Consider the following 21,250-nt stretch of genomic DNA (forward strand, 5'->3'; position numbering starts at 1 on the left):
GGGGAACACGAGAAATGGGCTTCACACGCTGTACCCATGTCGGGAATGGAACCTGGGTCTTCGGCGTGACGAGCGAACGCTTTAACCACTAGGCTACCCGACTACCCCCCCGATATAGGAGATAAACATACTGTGAGCAAGGATACCTGTAGATATATCCATGCTGAATTGAATATAGAACCAATCATTCAGGGAGATGTTTCAAATGCTACACTTTGTGCAATTAAATCTACAGGTAACCTAGCTCTACATTGAAAGCACAGTATGTTTATCTCCATTCTACCATGATAAAATTAAACATGAACATGATGGTATTTGTGAAGACATTCAGTGCAGTGAGTGGGTTATCAATCTTACACTTCCAGTCCCAGCCTTAATGTGATAACGGATTTTGTATGACAAGTTGAGGAATTCTTATTCTTTAAGAACACTGATAAATAGGCTCTATCTTTACCTCAGAAGGTTCTTTGTAGGAAGAATTGATCTATTGTGATAAAATCACTAAGAATACAGGAGTTCTTATGATACATGTCCTATCAATATCTATTGTGAAACTGACATATTTTCATGCCTAATATTGTGATAATACTCAGAATAAACTAAAATCACAGTATCCTTTGCATAGTTCTGATCAGTCAAAAGAAACCCCTTTCAAGGACTTACGAGCATGAGCAAGACTCAGAGCCCAGAGTCGCAGGTAGGACGCAGTGTGTGAGATGCAGCCTAGGCAGTACTCGATGGTGTGGATGGCCTGGTTGATGAACACCTCCGGGAAGTCAAACACCTGTCAAACAAACACGTCTCCTTTGTAAGCCATAAGTCAAACACATCTCCCTCATAAGTCACTAGCCAAACACAGCTCTCTCATAAGTCACTAGTCAAACACATCTCCCTTGTAAGCCACTAGCCAAACACATCTCTCTCATAAGCCACTAGTCAAACACATCTCCCTCATAAGTCACTAGTCAAAACACATCTCCCTCATAAGCCACTAGTCAAAACACATCTCCCTCATAAGCCACTAGTCAAACACATCTCCCTCATAAGTCACTAGTCAAAACACATCTCCCTCATAAGCCACTAGTCAATCACATCTCCCTCATTAGTCACTAGTCAAAACACATCTCTCTTATAAACCACTAGTCAAACACATCTCCCTCATAAGTCACTAGTCAAACACATCTCCCTCATAAGTCACTAGTCAAACACATCTCCCTCATAAGCCACTAGTCAAACACATCTCCCTCATAAGCCACTAGTCAAACACATCTCCCTCATAAGTCACTAGTCAAAACACATCTCCCTCATAAGCCACTAGTCAAACACATCTCCCTCATTAGTCACTAGTCAAAATACATCTCTCTTATAAACCACTAGTCAAACACATCTCCCTCATAAGTCACTAGTCAAAACACATCTCCCTTATAAACCACTAGTCAAACACATCTCCCTCATAAGCCACTAGTCAAACACATCTCCCTTATAAACCACTAGTCAAACACATCTCCCTTATAAACCACTAGTCAAACACATCTCCCTCATAAGTCACTAGTCTTTGAATATCATTTACAACAGTGTATATCCAAGAGCCCTGTGGATCTTATTTTGAAACAAACATGTTTCTTTAGTGAGTATGTATCTCACACTTTACTAAGCAGTATTCACAAACTTACCAATGGACATGGAAACTAATGGAAACAGATGGTGATTGGCTCCTTACAGAAGTTGGCCATGCTTGAGAGAGTAATATCCATACAATACATGACTAGAACTACAAGACATGCATATAGACATCAAGATATCATGCACATATATAATGTCACATTCAAGACTCATGGTAAACTAGGACACCCAAGAAACTATGTTACAAATGGCTCTTCACAGAGAGAAATATAGGAACCTTAATGCCAGTTTTTGTGCTGCTGGAGAACTCAAATAGGAAAATAAAAACCCCATCTAATTTGCCCTATTCTATTGGGAAATATTGTTTGTTGAGGTGATAGCATAAACATAATTTAAATACTCTTAAAACATAATTTAAGTTGCTCTTGGCTAATGTTTTATCTCGTTATGTGTCATCAAATGTAAGAATATTACTGATCTTAATTTCGGGCATTTCCCCTACACCTTAATCATGTTGTTTATAACCCAACTGGCTGAGAAATATAATAATCAGTTTCTGGTCAGAAACATGTCCCTCGAGCTCAGTGATACGTTGAGCGAGCCTATTCACCTTTTCCTCCTCCTCCTCATGATGAAGTCCGGCCCCCACCTCGTTATGCACAACTTCCTGGTCGTGGTTGAGAAGGTCGCCGCTGTTGACGGAGAGCTGTTGGTGTTTGAACTGGAAGCAAGACACGACTATGTCAGCCACAGAACATGCACAGGACACAGGACAGAGAATAGATGCTAGATTTCTGCAAACTACAACCTCGGATTCAGAAGTCTAGAGAAACATTCTTGCACAATCCATGAGAAGAATGACAATTTAAATCTGTAAATCCACTCAAGGCCATGCGCTGTCATCACAAGGGAGAGAACTCTCCAGTTTGTCAAACCGTGAGAAATTATTGTCCATTCTCAACTTCTACCTGTTCTGTTGAAACAGTAAAGGGGTTATTTTCCAAATTAAGAAATGAACTCAATAATATAAGATGGATTCCTGTTACAAACATTAATTTCATAATACATCTTAAGAATTAAGAATTTGAAATATCAGCTACACAAATCAACCAAAACCATTACCAAACTGAAAATAATAGGGTAAGAGTTTGTTCAATTGACAAAATGATGAAAGAAGTAATCATAAAAATATGCAAAAATGGAAAACACATAATTCCATATAATATCTTGTGTTGCAACATGCCAAATACAACAGTGAGTGAAAGATAATATCAGTCCTCCCTTCTTCCCCCATGCAAAAACAGTGTCAAAGTTTGCAGAAACCTCCCAATATGTAATGACAATGCAAATCAACATACACTGATCAAATCTAACACATACAGGTACGGCTATCAGATAACTCTCAATCGTGCCACAAAATCCACTTGACAAGAAGCAATCAGCAAAAGATTAAATATTTCATGGCCTAAGTTGTGGGTAATGCTAACAGGGAGCACACAACATCCAGTATGACATCATGCTGTTTGGGGAACTATCGCAGCTGATTCTTCGAGTTAACCCTTAGCGCCAATCTATTCTCAAACCAACCCAAGCCAACAAGGTCTGAAACAGATACCAGTAGCTGAAGGCCACATGACATTTCTTACAGCACAACTAGAGGAACTTTGTGAGAGTAGTCTGATCTTATTTGAACTCATTTTTCTTATCTTGATCTTTGTTTGATATTAAGTTTCAGAGCAAACATGTCTTTAGAAAAATCTTTGCATGAGAACTAGTTAAGCATCGAAAGCAGTGATGTTGATTTGCAGTCATAAACACATCTCGATGTTCTTACATCATGAAACAATAGCACTATTCCTTGGTTATATCCAGCCTCTCTGTTTTACCTCATGTTACTGTTCACATGGAACGTCTTAAAGCTGAAATACATCACACCTTCAATAAACAGAGGTGACCATGAAAGTGTAAGTATAAAAACCTTTTCATTATTTTCCAATTTTCAACCAACCTCGAAACAAAATATTGGGTACTCCACCGAGTACAGAAACTGTACACGTCCTTGTACGACCATCATGGTCTGGAAAAATCTAGGCACCTTTTCAAACACACATTTTAAAAAAATTCTTCTGCCATAATATTTTAAGAATCTAAATATAAAAATATCATTACACCTTGTGCATGGATTTCTACACAGGTTCATTCGTAAAGTTACGGCTTACTTGTTAGAAAGTCAGAAAGTTGCAACAGTTGTGACGGTTCAGTACACAGCCACAAATCTTACATACTGCGGTTAAAAAGCTTGCAAATGGCACCCATCAAACATTAAAAAAGACATGTCTGAATGTTAAGTGGTATGTGAAATAGGGAACTAGACTCTATGGGATAAAGCTTGCGTTGAGCAAGGGAGTACAGTATTGTTTACATAATGGACTTAATGGAGCTGTTTGAGTCTAGTCCCGACAATCTCACCCAAAACAAATGTGACCCATGTGTTTCATAGTATATGAAATACATTCATTTCTTTGAGAAAAAAAACAAATATCACTTCCATATCACAACCATACTTAACTGAAAAAATAAAAAGTTAAAATATAAAAGCATAGCATGGTATAGACCTAAAGAAAATATCAGTCGACTGATAAACTGAAGAAAGGGAGAGATAGTGAGGAACCTACACCTAAAACAGGAAGAGAAATCCTGAGTCCTCCAGGCATTAGTCTAGCAGCAGTATGCATCCATCAAGCTGACCACCCTCACCAAGTCAAGGACCAAGGATTAACTCGAGAATCACCTGCACGCTAGTGTTAGTACTTTCCCCGGGTGATTTAGGAAATGACACAAACGCTACCTCAGAGTCATCAGTCTGGCCGCCATTCAGGAAAGTTAAACTCTTCAACTGAAATGGGCATAGAAAGCTGGTGCCGAAAGTTGACTAAATGAATAATGCTTCCTGTCCAATGAACATTGAAGAAAATCAGCTTCTTTTGAGAATATTTCTAAATTTGTCAAAGGGCAGGTAAGTCCTACAGGACATATAATTCATGATCAACAATGCCTATATTGATCACTACTGAGGCTGTCATAAAATGGAACATGAAGGGTTAATAATAGGACAATTTAACATGTTGTAAAAGCAATTTTGACAAATAGTAGAATAGTTCACTGATACATGTAGAATTTCCATTACCTTCTTATGTGATACATTAAGCTTAGTATACAGGCATGCAGAAAACTACTTGGGTGAGATGCTGCATTGACTACACTGATGATGATGACGGAACGCTAGTAGAGAACATTACTTTTTAAGAATAAGCTAACCAATACCGAAAGAGGAAATCAAGAAAGCATGTACCTAACTCCCAGTTAAACAAAATGCTAAGAGTGTCTGCTGGTGTGTGCCGTATTCACACTACATGACATTATTTAAGACGTTCTATTTTAACAACAAGCCAATATCACAATATCATCGATATTATTCAACATTTGTACATATAGATGTCTCTTAGAAAACATAATTTCTTTCTACATAGTACAAAGGAAAACAACTTGTACACAAGCATTTTCCTAATGACAGAATACAGAATATTGATATTGGAACACAATTGAAACAATAAGTAGCCTCCTGCAAATTGGACACTACTCTTGTTGTATGAACTTTACTTTTGAAGCAGTGTTTGAAATAAAATAAACTGCCAGGCTGCCATCAGGACCCACAGACTTACGAAGTTGCAGGCCGTGACTAAACTCTTCAGGCCCTCATTCAAAAAAACTTCATTTCTTGAGAAAACATTGACACGTAAATTTACTGCAGACGATAAGGACCCATATACATGTTAAACTACGAGATATACCTGCCAGGGGCCTACAGGCAGGCGCTTATTTTGAACACTGAAGGCTTGTCTCATATTCCGTGCTGCATATCAGTGAATAATTGATACAAGAAGTGTCATCAGAGCACATCTTGTGTTCCAGTACACAACAGTTCAAAGTGTCATCAGAGCACATCTTGTGTTCCAGAACACAACAGTTCAAAGTGTCATCAGAGCACATCTTGTGTTCAAGTACACAACAGGTCAAAGTGTCATCAGAGCACATCTTGTGTTCCAGTACACAACAGTTCAAAGTGTCATCAGAGCACATCTTGTGTTCAAGTACACAACAGTTCAAAGTGTCATCAGAGCACATCGTGTGTTCCAGAACACAACAGTTCAAAGTGTCATCAGAGCACATCTTGTGTTCCAGTACACAACAGTTCAAAGTGTCATCAGAGCACATCTTGTGTCCCAGTACACAACGGTTCAAAGTGTCATCAGAGCACATCTTGTGTTCCAGTACACAACAGTTCAAAGTGTCATCAGAGCACATCGTGTGTTCAAGTACACAACAGTTCAAAGTGTCATCAGAGCACATCTTGTGTTCCAGTACACAACAGTTCAAAGTGTCATCAGAGCACATCTTGTGTTCAAGTACACAACAGTTCAAAGTGTCATCAGAGCACATCTTGTGTTCCAGTACACAACAGTTCAAAGTGTCATCAGAGCACATCGTGTGTCCCAGTACACAACGGTTCAAAGTGTCATCAGAGCACATCTTGTGTTCCAGTACACAACAGTTCAAAAGTGTCATCAGAGCACATCGTGTGTCCCAGTACACAACGGTTCAAAGTGTCATCAGAGCACATCTTGTGTTCCAGTACACAACAGGTCAAAGTGTCATCAGAGCATATCTTGTGTTCCAGTACACAACAGGTCAAAGTGTCATCAGAGCACATCTTGTGTTCCAGTACACAACAGTTCAAAGTGTCATCAGAGCACATCTTGTGTTCCAGTACACAACAGTTCAAAGTGAGGATATCAGTCCAGCAGACATGCTTAAAAATGTTCAATGTTAATCTTGCATTAGTAAATTTAATAAAAACCCAAATTCCATTCACTTGCGTAAAGAATCAGTTTGTCAGAACAAATTCACTGGATGAGTAAAGAGTTTGTCTTCATGCACCTTATAGCACTATTCCAGCTATATCGTGGGAGTTATCAAGAATGTCCTTCACATGCTATACCCATGTTGGGAAGCAAACCCCAGACTTGTTTAGTGTGACAAGCCAATGCTTTACACCACAAACCCATCCCACTACTCCACTTTGGGGAACAACCACTTCACTAGAAAAGTTCATAAATTTGTTTCCACTTGACAGCTGTGATGACCTCTACTTGGGATTGTAAACAATAAATGCTTTTCACTTTGTAACTTATGTAGAGGACACTGATGAACACATAGGTTACACTTATTGTAAAATTCAATCCACAATGACAACATGACATCCTTGATATTGTTTATGGACATTCCTTGAGCTTTCGTAGTTCTGTTTAATTTATCTGAGTTGAGCCATGACAATCTTTTGTAGCTGACGTACCGATGTGATGCAGAGATACAATTTATCACTGCTGATTCGTGAAGTCTCTGGAATTCTAGTAAGGCTACCAATGAGTTGTCAGCGGCCACTAGGTTTTATTTATTTGTTGTTTAACGCTGCAATATTCTAGCTATATGATGGCAGTCTGTAATTAATAGAGTCTGGACCTGACAATCCAGTGATTGACATCATGAGTATCGATCCATGCAATTGGCATACGATGACATGCATCAACCAAGTCAGAGAGCCTGACCACCCGATCCTGTTAGTCGCCTGGGGTAGACACAAGAGTGTCCGTTATGGACGAGGACATCAGGACACATGTAGAACACTCTCAGGACAGATCTGTGGACTTCACTTCACCACATTCTATCTGAGAACATGCTGACAGCAGCAGTTTATGAACACAGAAAACTCTTATGCAGTTATTGTCAATGCTACATTTCAGGAAGGCCAATGGGCACTCTCTAGTTGGGGCGTCCCATACTGATGAACTAATACATCACTGATGGCAGGGGCCACATGACTAATACCATCTGATCACAGATGTGGTACACACAGATGAACTAATACATCACTGATGGCAGGGGCCACATGATTGTAATACCATCTGATCACAGATGTGGTACACACAGACGAACCAATACATCACTGATGGCAGGGGCCACATGACTGTAATACCATCTGATCACAGATGTGGTACACACAGACGAACCAATACATCATTGATGGCAGGGGCCACATGACTGTAATACCATCTGATCACAGATGTGGTACACACAGATGAACCAATACATCATTGATGGCAGGGGCCACATGACTGTAATACCATCTGATCACAGATGTGGTACACACAGACGAACCAATACATCATTGATGGCAGGGGCCACATGACTGTAATACCATCTGATCACAGATGTGGTACACACAGATGAACCAATACATCATTGATGACAGGGGCCACATGACTGCAATACCATCTGATCACAGATGTGGTACGCACAGACGAACCAATACATCACTGATGGCAGGGGCCACATGACTGTAATACCATCTGATCACAGATGTGGTACACACAGACGAACTAATACATCACTGATGGCAGGGGCCACATGACTGTACCATCTGATCACAGATGTGGTACACACAGACGAACTAATACATCACTGATGGCAGGGGCCACATGACTGTACCATCTGATCACAGATGTGGTACACACAGACGAACTAATACATCACTGATGGCAGGGGCCACATGACTAATACCATCTGATCACAGATGTGGTACACACAGACGAACTAATACATCACTGATGGCAGGGGCCACATGACTGTGATATCATCTGATCACAGATGTGGTACACACAGATGAACTAATACATCACTGATGGCAGGGGCCACATGACTGTGATATCATCTGATCACAGATGTGGTACACACAGACGAACTAATACATCACTGATGGCAGGGGCCACATGACATTATGGTACAAACTGTTCTATCATCTGTCAGAAGAACACATTAAAACAATATTAGGTACAGCTCACCCAGTTATCACTTTTCTAGGCTACTCAAAATGAGAGACAAGGGGATCTGTACCTGTCCATATCGATGCTGGTATCGGAGGAAGAATGGTTTGACAAGCAGCATCCAGGGAATGCACAGCACTGCAACCACAACCAGGAAAGCCTGGAATCCTTGCTGGAAACAAATAAGTATATATCTCAAGTTAGGGGATGTGAGCTGGGGTCCATGTGATCAAGGTTACAACATTCAAAGCCTCAGCAAAGTTTTCAAAACGTATTATGGCACGCACATGGAGGACCTTTCAAAATTTGATGCATCAGTGATTATTATGTCCGATTTTGACTTGTACTGTATATACCTGGAGCTGGACTCAAATTCTTCCGACAAGCACAATGACATGAGGGAGTGAGTTTAAATTTAGTATGGTGGTAGTGGGAGGCAGTTGTGAGGGAGATGTTCTTGTGATGTTAATTATGGTATGTAAACGTACATGTTGGTTGGTTGGTTGGATGGTTTGTTGTTTAACGCCGCACTCAGCAATATTCCAGCCATGTGATGTCAGTCTGTAAGTAATAGAGTGTGGACCAGAGAATCCTGTGATTGATATCATGAAAGCTTCGATCCAAGCAATTGGGATCGATGACATGCATCAACCAAGTCAGGGAGCCTGACCACCCGATCCCATTAGTCGCTTCTTACGACAAGCATAGTCGCCTTTTATAACAATCACGGGTTGCTGAAGACCTATTCTACCCAGGATCTTCACGGGTCGTAAACGTACATGTAAAGAATCATACTCTACATATATGATGTATTACCTGTCCTGGATAGAGGTGTATCGTTTTATCAGGGTAGTTGAACAGAAACATGTTGATTGCCCCTGTAAAACAAACAAAACCTCAGTACAACATGACTTTGTCTAAAATTAATATCAGGATCTTTCTGAATGCTAATGATGAAAAACATTCTCAAATTCATATTAAAATGGAAACAAAGTATCATAGAATTATTCTACTTTGATACAATACGATGTCATCGTTACCAAGTTTCAACTGGCGTTTTCTGTGACGAGGATCAATGAAATGGCAGTAAAACAGCAGGAACTGACCAATGAGCAGACTTGGTGCTGCCATGCTGGAGTCGTAGTGAATCCACTTGTAGAAGATGAGGATGATGAGATAGCCAAACATACAGAAGAGGAACACAACCTGGGGGATGAACTCACAGAAGATGTTGAGAGGTCGCTGGAAGTACCTGACAAGAGAACACGTTCACGTTGACTGCAACCATACTAACTGGAAATCAATGACAATCAAGACTCTGTCAACAAAACAGTCTCAGGTACAAGTGAAGCATGTGTTTCAAAGCTGAAAAATAAAAAAATATCTTCTTTTTGTGTTAAGGCAGAAACAACATGCAACTGTGCATTTCTTAAATTGTTGTCTAGTGAGTGAATCTTTTGCCGAAGTCAGCATAATTCCAGTGGAGGTGTAATCAAACCAGTGGCTGATGGCATGAGCAATGACCTTGGCATTTGGAATTGATGAAGCACAATGTTTTTTGGTTTGTTGTTTAACTCCACACTATGCATTATTTCAGTTATAAGACGATGGTCTGTAACTAATTGAGTCTGCAAATAAATGTCTCCCATCTAACATTTTAAGATTACTTGGATGAAAATCTAAAAATTAATTTTGGCCTAACAAAACTGGTTTTACATTCAGCTTATGCCTCTCAATATGTGTGTCCACAGTTTAGTAACACCTGCCTGTGGTTGAACAGACTGAGTGTGACACCAAAGAACATCTGTGACACTCCCAGAACGACCGAGGTTTTCATCTTGAAGGAGTTAGTAAATGCAATCTTATTGGAAGACATCTGCCAGATCTGAAAAACACAAAGATCAAGATTTTAAGTTACAAAATAATGAATGAAACCTACCAATCTTGACTGCTCAAAGAACTCTCACCCTGTTAGAGAACGAGTATGCACAAGTGCTGGATTCACCATAGAAATACAAACATGTTGGTTGGTTGGTTGGTTTGTTGTTTAACACCGCACTCAGCAATATTCCAGCTATATGATGGCGGTCTGTAAATAATTGAGTCTGGACCAGACAATCCAGTGATTAATATCATGAGCATCGATCCATGCAATAGGGACCGATGACATGCATCAACCAAGTCAGCAAGCCTGACCACCTGATCCTGTTAGTCGCATTTTACGACAAGCATAGTCACCTTTAACGGCAAGCATGGGTTGCTGAAGACCTATACTACCCCGGAATCTTCACGGGTCATTTAAACCTGTAACATCACTTTTAAAGGACAGATGGATGCCAAGACACACAGTAATAAGAATTTTGAGTTCAGGTGCACAAAACATTCATCCACATACATTGTTAAATGTTTAAATTCAATATTAACAAAAAGTCATGAACACAGGTACATAAGTTAGTTTCATCCTTCGAAACAGCACCAAATGCATCCTAGCTCTGTATTGGCAAAGCCAGAGTGACTGGTACTTACAGGGTCTATGCCAATGGCATAAGGGTCTCCATTGATCGTTGTGTTGGCGGGATTCAACTGTAATGTACCTTCGCCTTTGACCGTGTACGGGCTGGAAGGTAACAACATGGAATTAGTTGTCCAGCTGTCAGATTCTTTAGGGTGCGGAGAGGTAACATGGGGTTTAATGTTCAAGATTATTTCAAACATATAGCAATGTGCATGTACATGTTTATACAGCTAATTTCTGCCTCACATAGTGTGCTAGCCTACTGAGTTACCATGCCACAGTTTAACATGGATATCCCACAGAGACACATTATACTGACTTTGAGCGGACCATTCCTTGTTTTATCTCCTTAATGCCAAACACCAGGCAGGGTAACAAAACGTTCCATCTTTCAATGTCTGTTGGTATGACATAGCCAGGGGGATAGAACCACCAACCATTGCTCTCTGGGCAGATGCTTTATCCACTAGGACACAGTCTTGCAGTCCCAAGTCTTTGGTGGGATAGAGCACCAATCTCATTAAAATCCGACCTTAGTTCTCACCACCGCTAAACAAAGATCTGAGGACATCCCATTAAAGGTCACGTCAGAACAACCTTTCATCCGACCAATCAGTGCGTCACTTACCAGATTATGAAAGTGACAGTTGGAATGTGATTTCTAATCATGCAATCTCGAAAACTTTAACATGGGGTATTCCAAAAGATAGTTAGGAGTTTAACGACTGAATCCTTACAATCAAGACCATATATTAGCGATTCCAGAATTTTTTGGTTCAGGTTTCAAATTTGTAATCAAGAATTTGTCAAAATATGTCTCGAAGCGTAGTTGCCTATTTGAAATTTGTGCCGTAAAGCACGAGAAAGCTGTCTTCTGATTGGTCATTCCATTGGTCGGTCAAAGTTCGCGCAAGGTCAGTCTGACGTGACCCGTAATGGGATGTCCTCAGATCTTTGTTTAGCGGTAGCGAGAACTAAGATCTTATTTTAATGAGATTGGATAGAGCACCTGCCCAGAGAGCATTGTTTGGTGGTTCTATCCCCCTGGCGAAGTGTCATGCATTCCATTATCTTGTGACTGATTTGGGCTTAACAATGCTCTTAACATGTTCCAACAATATGATTTCAGTCACATTTGGACATGTCAGCTCTATATCACTTGGTGAAACCCAGATGTACGAGTTTGGCAGTAACAAACCAAGTATCATGATCAGCATAAATCTGGGAATCAAACCAATCAGATCCTGGCACAGCTGGCACAGCTGCTGCAGCTGCTGCAGCTAGGCAATTTGTATCCAAACCATATGCATTATCTAAACTGATTTGACCCAAACTGACTTTCTGACAAAACTATCAAAGCATCTCACTTTGGTCGTGGGTACCACTTCGAACCAAACAGGTTGAGTGACTTGGAGAAGACATCATTGTAGATAAAGCCAGTGTAGATGGAGAATGCACCCATCAGCAATATTATATAGCGGCCTCCAAACATTGTGGTCCATATCTGGAAGAAATAATTCAATTCATAAGGTACAAACATATCACAGCATAATGTGCAGTTAGGAGCCTGACAACTGTGAGCAACCGCAAGACCAACATTGTGGTCCATATCTGGAAGACATAATTCAATTCACAAAGGTACAAATATATCAAAGCAAAATGTGCAATAAGGACCCTGACAACTGTAAGCAACCCTCCCAATGGTGAGTCTGGGTAAGAATTGGTCACCAGAAACCTATGTTGGTCTCAAGCGGTGATCGAGGCGGTCGGGTATCCTAGTGGTTAAAGCGTTCGCTCGTCACGCCGAAGATCCGGGTTCGATTCCCGACATGGGTACAATGTGTGAAGCCCATTTCTGGTGTTACCCGCTGTGATACTGCTGGAATATTGCTAAAAGCGGTGTAAAACCATACTCACTCACTCACTCAAGCGGTGATTACATTGATTAGTGGTCAGACTCAGTTGATGGCGTGATCATTACAAAATCATACAGAGACGGAGTAAGTCAATGTTGTTTTAATCAGCTGTCAGACATGAGAGCTGTCAGAAATGATCAATTACATGAATTCATTGACCAGATCACACGTTGTTCGTAACTTATCCCTTTTTTAAACTCAGCTGTGTGTAATGGACATACCTCATTGTCAATTTTTCTGGCCATCAGCTGTTTCTCCCTGAGAACCAACCACAGGGCGAAGGAGAACATGATGACACCATGCCCCATGTCTCCAAACATCACCGCAAACAGGAACGGGAAGGTGATGATGGTGAATGGAGCTGAAAGTAAACCAACAATGCATCTCAGCAACTCAGCAGGGTTCGCAATTCCTTGATTTAAAGTGTCATCATAAGGGCATGGTATTACTATATTCTGGAGCCTACAGGGCCACTTAGCAATCACGTGTTTCTATCAAACTTACAAGAGTCCACAGGAGAAGACATATCCTCCCCGGGCTGGTGCAATAAATTGGAGCTACTTATACCCTACTTTTGGTTCAGAGCCATTGGATACCTTTAATTCAGTGAAGACAAAAATGATGCTTTTCAGTATTTTTCAAAATCCCAAATCATCAAATGGCACCAGTTCACCACTAGACTGATCTACATGGCAAGCTTCAATAAGAAAATATTAAACGCTTTTGGAGTTTTGCTCTGGAAACAGATGGCTGACTGCTATAGGCTTTATTATAATAATAATGTATAAACTTATATTGCACAAGCCTCTAAACATTCATTGCATGTTCAAAGAGCTAACATTTTGGCCCCCAGTCAATGGATTAGTGTGCACTTGATTTTCATTCTCAGCTCACTGGGGAGTATACAACCCAAGCTACTTGTGAGGCACTAGAAGGTCAACGGTCACATTACCATCTCATCCTACTAGGAACCCATTGCTACAGCTGGGTGAACAGAGGCATATGGTAAATAAGCACACAGACACACTTAACATTTAATTCTTGGGAATTAGAAATTCAAATCATGAATCGCATCGAAAAGGCAGGAGACAAACTTTCTCAACTCTCTGCCTATAATCATGTTTATAACGCTTATGAGGAAATTGAAAATCACAGATTTAAAGAATGGATAGAAAAGATCTCTTCTTTTTGGCAAACCTAAATTCAAATGAGAGCACACATTGCAAACTTCAAGACAAATGCATTTCTATCCCAGAAGCATGTCTTTCTCAATGTACGATAGAAACAGGAAAGACATCAACACAACCAACTTCATTGTAGCAACATCACCGACCTGGATTGATTTCTCGGTAGCTGGCAACACCGTAGGCATCCACGATGGCCTGGAAGCCAGAGGTGAACTTGTTGGTGCGGTTGTAGGTCGGTGGCTCTTGTTTGGTTGTCATGCGGTTCAGGATGGACGGCACACTGCTTCCACTTCTCTCCTTTCAACAGGCACAATACCACCATCATCTCATGACTATTAATACTCCATAGCTAATATCTTACACAAATATTTATCCAGGCTGTGAAAATACATCAGCATGACTGTCACATCACGCTTGAAAGTAAAGATGTGTAACAGGTTGAGAGCTGATTGTTAAATCCCCATTCAATTATTTTGTGACTAATATGCCCTCCATGTTGGATAAGGGGGATGCCAGGAACTATCTGCAGGAATTTATCATGGAATGTCTTTGTTCCAGCAGATCCACTTATTTCCCAAAGTCGCAATATGTCTGTATGCAGGTGATGGTGTAACATGCTTCAGAACTCTGTCAGACACAGGAAGATGCGGGGTAGAACTGGTCTTCAGCATCCCGTGGTTGTCAAAGAGTAGACGAACAGGATCAGGTGGTTAGATTCCCAGACTTGGTTGATGCATGTCATCGTAACCCAATTGCATGGATGGATGGATGGTCATGATGTCAATCACTGGATTGTCTGGTCCAAACTTGATTATTTACAAACCGCTGTCATAAAGCTGCAATATTGTTGAGTGTGACGTTAAACAACAAACAAACAAACAACAGCATGTGACCTTCAATAACTATGTCAATGATATATGACAATGGAAGAAATATATGTGAAACCTTTACTAGCATGAACAGTTATAACACCTAAGAACCCCCTACAAAGCGTGAAATTGTGCTGGCCCTTGTGATACTTTTAACATGAGACAAACTGAAGCAGGCTAGCAGGTTAGTGTGAATTTCTTTCCTTAAATGATATTCATTATCAAAGCTACAATTCCTGACACTTTACAAAGGTTAGTGTATCAGTTTGTCTGAGTAACTTTGTGTAAAAAGAGGGACTCTGTTCCACTCTTACACAATTCTACTCATTGTCAAAACATCTCACCAACAATCATATGTGAGGCTGAGAAACTGTCTCTGTGTATATAGGTATAATAAAACCAAAGCCCAAATTTCCCCCACCTGTCCAATGAGTCTGAAGATGAGCAGGACTTCCATGCAATGTAACTGTGCCTCTTCTGAGTGCCTGCCAGTCTGACCAAGCCTAGTCCCACTATAACACCACTCTCAACAGTAGTTAAGTTATCAATGTGTGAGACTAAACCCAAATTTCCCCCACCTGTCCAATGTGTCTGAAGGTGAGTAGGAATTCCACGCAATCTTACCGTGCCTCTCCTGAGAGCCTGCTGGATGCGGTCCAGGTCGACAACTGGACACCAACACTCCGCAATCAGACACTTCTGCGTGACGTCCAGATTGAACATGTTGAGTGTGTGGTAGATGGCCTTGATCTTCCTCACTTTGATGAACCACACCTTGATGTTCTTGGCCGCGGCCACCAGGACTCTGTGTCGGTGGTCCTGGGTCTGGCCCAGCACAGTGTTCAGATCCTCGATCCTCGTCATCACACCAATGGCCATCTCCCTCCTCTCCGCCTGGGTCTCAGGGCAGGGATACAAGGTTGCTCTAAACCTGTCAATGAATCGGCATTCAATGTAGTAGTCATATGATGCAGGAAATTATATTTGCCATAGAGGTATGAAGAATGTTCTGCTGTGAAACAGAATAGGACAGGGCCTCTCAGAGGTCAGTAATGTAACCATGACCATCTCTGCTTGACCTCTGCATGGCCCATGGTATTATGGATCCACTAAGACCAAATTTCTTAAAGGTGGAGTAAACATTTTTGTGAACAGCCCTTTTTCCTTTCCACCATGACTGTTGACTAATTTGAACACATACAATACATAAATCCATTTGACTTTTGACATAACTTAAAAAAATCTTTTCTTATTTCGCCAGCATATTATCCATGTAAAAATAATTTAATTTTCTTTTTATACACCATGATACATGCATTTTCGGCACTGATGCTTAAGTTTTCATAATGCCAACCAAAGGTCTGAAAAAAGGGTCCTACCCTTCACAGATCTTCTTCACACGACTCTTGAGTTGGTCTCCTTGGAAAAAGATGATGAAGACAGACTTGTACACCTGGTCCCCCTGGAGATGCAATGAGAACAGGTTATTTTACATGTACCAGGATGATAAATCAGAGCAATCCCATGCTGTCTTAAACTGCCAAATTTGCACAGAAACACTAAAAACCTCTTCTATAGAACTGTGCATGTCTAGAAAATTTTAACTTAAAAAACTATGCGAACAGGGCTGATCCTGCAATATGCAATATTATAAACACATTTTGTACCATTTTTAATAGCAATGAAGTCTGGTGTAGCCTTCTATGATTTTGAATTAATCCTTAAACATAACTACTCATCAATTAGTAATATCTGCCTCACTTTATTCGATTGTTTGTTTGTTTGTTTGTTGTCTAATGTGACACTCAGCAATATTCCAGCTATATGATGGCAGCCTGTAAAATATTGAGTCGAGTCCAAAGAATCCAGTGATTGACATCATGAGCATCAATCAAAGCATCCAATTCTAGCCCGAGGTGTGCCTAACTAATGCTGATGAAGTATTAGTAATTGAAAATGTCCATACATCGGTTTGATAGTAACAGCCAGGTACATACTGTGACAGGGTCCTCGAGAGGGGCTTCTATCTCCGCCTGTCGCAGGAAGACGTTACCGCGGCATGCTCGCCACAGCATCCTCTCAAATGCAGGAATTCTCTCTCGCAGAATCACGCCAGCAACAAAGCTGCAAACGTTCAGTTGTAATGTCAGTGTGGAGTGCAGACTTTGAAACATATGGAATCTTTCTTAGAGAATACTTTGTTGTCATAGAACAGGCTTGGATTTAGAATTTGAAAATTCACTGGCCAACATTACTTGATGAAATTTGGTCCTCTAAAAATGTTCCCTTAAAAGCTGGCTTAGGGAGCCATCAGCCGCAGGAAACAAATTTAAGTTGGTCCTGTTTGTTGAACACAATATATGGTAATTAATTAATTTCAATAATCTGAAATATGATCTAGTGACAAAACGATTTAAGAGCATTATTATGAAAAGACACATAATGTAACTGATAATGAGTGAGTTTAACACTGCTTTGCACAACTATTCCACTAATATCACAGCATGTCAGTTTCAATGTAGGAGGAAACCCCAAAGTGATGCAGGTCTAAGACATTAACCACTTTGAGGAAACCTACGAGCACAGGTATGGCGCTGACAAACCTAGAAACATGTGAGAGAGCGACCAGGATTCGAACCCATGATCATAGGTTTCTGGCATGCCCAAGGTACCAAACTCTACACAGCGACTTGCTGCACCTTAGACGACTGGGCCACCCATGCCCCCTAAAAATTATGAACACCTTAAAGTAGGGAGATTATCAAATGGCCTATCACATCACTTCAAATGATTGTGGGTCCTCAAGCAGCTGATCAACATAGACATATGTCACTTATAAATGACCCCAAGTAAAGTATACAGTGTTGTGCTGACTGATATATCCCTTCAAACAATTACCATGATGGAAGTCATACTGGTAACTGTGAGAGACTGAAAATGTAACATTCGTATAATTGACCATTTATTTTTCAATACAATAAACGTTTTTTATCTACAATGTCCTCAAGGTAAATCAAAGACACATCTACACTGCACGTCAATAGCTGAACTGATATATGCAAAGATAAAAGGGAAGTCAAAATGAAATTCCTGAAGTCTGAATAGCTTATGATTAACAAATAAAATACATAAAGAGCGTCATCTCCCCCGTCTCACCCAAGTCGGAGTGCCTGTCCAGCGCGATGCGCCTCCTCGCCAAGCAGACCCATGTTTTCTTCCGCCAAGTAAGGATCATGCATTGCCTGATGGTGATGAGATTCAGCCTAGTACAAGATGAGTACAAAACAATATAATGACCCCTCCCTGCTACTGTAGCACAACACAACACACAGGCACAAACAACAGGCAGCTGGCAAAAAGAAAGATTTCTGTGGAATTTGCTTTCATTGATTTTGATGATTATTATTAATAATTTTTACAAGTAAGTATCTTCCAAAATTGTAACATTACTGATATACTGATTACCTGATTCCACAGAAAACTTTGCTGAAAAGAATGCAAGTACTGGCAAGGTTTACAAGATCAAATACCTGCAATAATGCATTAGCTGTTTGAAGAAAAGACATCAATCCTTCATTACAATTTACATCTGCCTCCTTTGTACTATTCCGTTGGTTCAATAAGTTCTATCTGAGTTGCATTTGCTCAAATTCAAGGAAAATTAAAAAGTCCTTTTGAAATTTGCAATAAAACTTAATACAAGCACAGTCGGCTGCTGATGCCAGTCCAACTTTTACTCTTTCTGTGTTTATACTATGGCTGAAAACACATTGTGAATTCTGATAAAATATCTGCTCACTTATCAGGATATTGATAATTGTGACCAATCCAGTATGAAGAAAGAAACTGACATAAATATGATAAATCTTTACCATTTGAAATCTGTATCCTACTAAATTGCATTAGTGAGGGAATTATTAATGGAGAGGGTTCATAAGCAAGTTCTATTTCTGAAGAATTTGTATACATAAGAAGTGAGTTGGGGGCCAAACTGTGTGAACATTATAGCTTGAGACCCATTTCTTTGTTTTGTTCACTAGGATGAGTCATAACGATCATGGAGTAAAACTCTGACTTTTCTCAATGTATGCTAAAACACAATATTAAAGGGTCTAAATGATCAGAACAACTTATGTATGTATCCATGCTAGGATAGGATCCGTGCTCAGGGGTTTCTTATCTCTGTATACACATGTACCTATTCTACTATTACTTATACAACACATATGACTAAACGTACTAACATAATAAAGTGAACTAAGTATAAACTCATGCAGTAACAACTATGAATCAAGAGTCAACTCCACACACATAAACACTGCAATGCCTCAACAAAAAATGTAAACTCAAATGGCCAAACATGCATTAAAACCAGATACATACACTACATATTCATACATGAATTAATTGCAAGTGAATCTCTGGAATTTGATTGGCTAAAAACACAATTTGTTTCTTTGTTTCAATAAGCCCCCAAATTATAAGCCATGCCCACTAATGGACTACTGTTTTCTGGTTGTCTAAAAATAGAGTGGGCGGGGCTTATGCTACATGATTGAGTTGAATGATGTCAGTGATCTAACATTGTTGTTTACATTTTTTTGCTTTAATGAATAAATAAACAGAGTGTGAAATTATTATCACTGACATATTTAATCATAAGTATCAAAATTAATATTCTTTTGCATTTTTGGAGGTAAAAATAAAAACATGGCGTGAACACAGTGTTATTCCACGAAACACCATGGGTAAAGAGTTGGAGCACGGCCAAGGAAACCTTCTTGAGTTAGACATGTAACAGTGTTAGGTGCTACCACATATTACAGCAGTTTCCATAGCAGCCAAAACAGGTCTGCAGAAAATTCTGATTTTGAAACAAAGCCAAAAATGGTAAACACAAATTTCTGAAAGGAGCTCTTGACAGACATTATGATTCAGAAGGATGTGATGACACATTCACTGGTTGAATCCCGAGATATTATGAGGAACATTTTACATTTCAAACAGACTCTGGCTGCTCTTAGATTGGCTAGCAAGATATAAGATCATTATCCCAAGTAAGGATGGGAACAGACAGGTGTGTCAAATCACAATGTCAAGGTTAACAACAGCCATGCAAGAAAGGAACTCATTCAAATCAAATAAAAAACCCATCCCTCTACATCCCCATTGCCCATAGTAATCATAGAACACACATCAATGAAAAGATGATAATCATATTAGCAATTAACATGTGAAAATGTACTAAAAAACTTTCAAATATCTCCTTACTGTATTCTACAGATTTGTAATGTCACATGTAACACAATATGGTTTACACTTTTTAGGATTGCTAGTTGTTCCATACATAGAAATATTCATATAACTGTTAACAATCATTGCAAAAACTCATTTACAAAGCATTTCTGTCTGAGCAACAGAGTGTGTTGACTGGCAGCACCTTGTTTCCCTGACAACTCACCTCCTCGAAGAACGTCTGTGTTTTACGGAGGATGTGTTTCAGTTCGGTCAGCTCCAGGAAATTCCTCTTCAGAGCTTCCGAGTTGGCATTCACTTCCTTCATCTCGTTCTCCAGCTTCTCAAACGTGGCCTGGACAAATATTTCTTAATGATAGTTGCAAAATACATACATTTGGTATTTTGTGTAAAGAATATAGATTACAATAGTCAAGATAAGACTCAACACATTTCCATCTCAATTTAATATCTTAGGGTTATTTCACAGCAGCCATTGATCAAACCCAGGGGCCAAATATGTATGGACGATGCACTGCACTTTGTAAGGGAGGTAACTCTCACCTCAAGGTCTATCATCTCTCTGGGGGCTGGAGCATCTGGGTTGTCTCCCGTGTCCAACATCGGAATCCCATCTTTCTTGATCTCCTTCTCCAAGAAACCTAAAACAAGACATGTTTGTATAATAATCTTTAACTTTGATGCCAGACTGTAATAGGGATCCATAGTAAACTTGGGATAATGTCTATTTGACAATAATACACGTTAACAGGTTCCTGGTCACTTCCTTCCCCTACTAGCGACAGAAATGATGTGTGCATATTTCCTAAATTTGTTATATTTAAAGGTGAGTCTTGGGGGACATAACTATGAACAATCTAATGTCCTCTCAGTGTCAGCACTACTCCAACCAACTTCCCTCACTGCAGGGGACATCACATCTACCCGAGGCAAGGGTGTTAAC

General features: G+C 40.0%; 1 protein-coding gene across 4 annotated transcripts in view; it reads right to left on the minus strand.

The window, feature by feature from the left end:
• The window catches only part of LOC139463976 (V-type proton ATPase 116 kDa subunit a 1-like), a 33,151-nt gene that overhangs the window by 2,564 nt on the left and 9,337 nt on the right, over window positions 1–21,250 (minus strand). Inside the window, exons 4-20 of one of the 4 annotated variants that reach the window (XM_071245448.1) lie at window positions 20,851–20,948; window positions 20,513–20,641; window positions 18,208–18,293; window positions 17,049–17,175; window positions 16,431–16,513; window positions 15,676–15,982; window positions 14,329–14,479; window positions 13,217–13,356; window positions 12,447–12,583; window positions 11,091–11,181; window positions 10,331–10,449; window positions 9,671–9,816; window positions 9,381–9,442; window positions 8,635–8,736; window positions 4,415–4,519; window positions 2,234–2,344; window positions 664–784 (exon numbers count right to left, since the gene is read on the minus strand). In XM_071245448.1, coding sequence (XP_071101549.1) covers window positions 664–784; window positions 2,234–2,344; window positions 4,415–4,519; window positions 8,635–8,736; window positions 9,381–9,442; window positions 9,671–9,816; window positions 10,331–10,449; window positions 11,091–11,181; window positions 12,447–12,583; window positions 13,217–13,356; window positions 14,329–14,479; window positions 15,676–15,982; window positions 16,431–16,513; window positions 17,049–17,175; window positions 18,208–18,293; window positions 20,513–20,641; window positions 20,851–20,948 — 2,115 coding nt within the window. Of the gene's footprint in view, window positions 1–663; window positions 785–2,233; window positions 2,345–4,414; window positions 4,520–8,634; window positions 8,737–9,380; window positions 9,443–9,670; window positions 9,817–10,330; window positions 10,450–11,090; window positions 11,182–12,446; window positions 12,584–13,216; window positions 13,357–14,328; window positions 14,480–15,675; window positions 15,983–16,430; window positions 16,514–17,048; window positions 17,176–18,207; window positions 18,315–20,512; window positions 20,642–20,850; window positions 20,949–21,250 lie in introns of all 4 variants that reach the window. The other 3 variants (XM_071245449.1, XM_071245447.1, XM_071245450.1) reach the window with 3 other exon arrangements.

The sequence above is a fragment of the Haliotis cracherodii genome, unplaced genomic scaffold, assembly GCF_022045235.1.
Source record: "Haliotis cracherodii isolate W230 unplaced genomic scaffold, xgHalCrac1.p SCAF_16, whole genome shotgun sequence".
Taxonomy (NCBI): Eukaryota; Metazoa; Mollusca; class Gastropoda; order Lepetellida; family Haliotidae; genus Haliotis; species Haliotis cracherodii.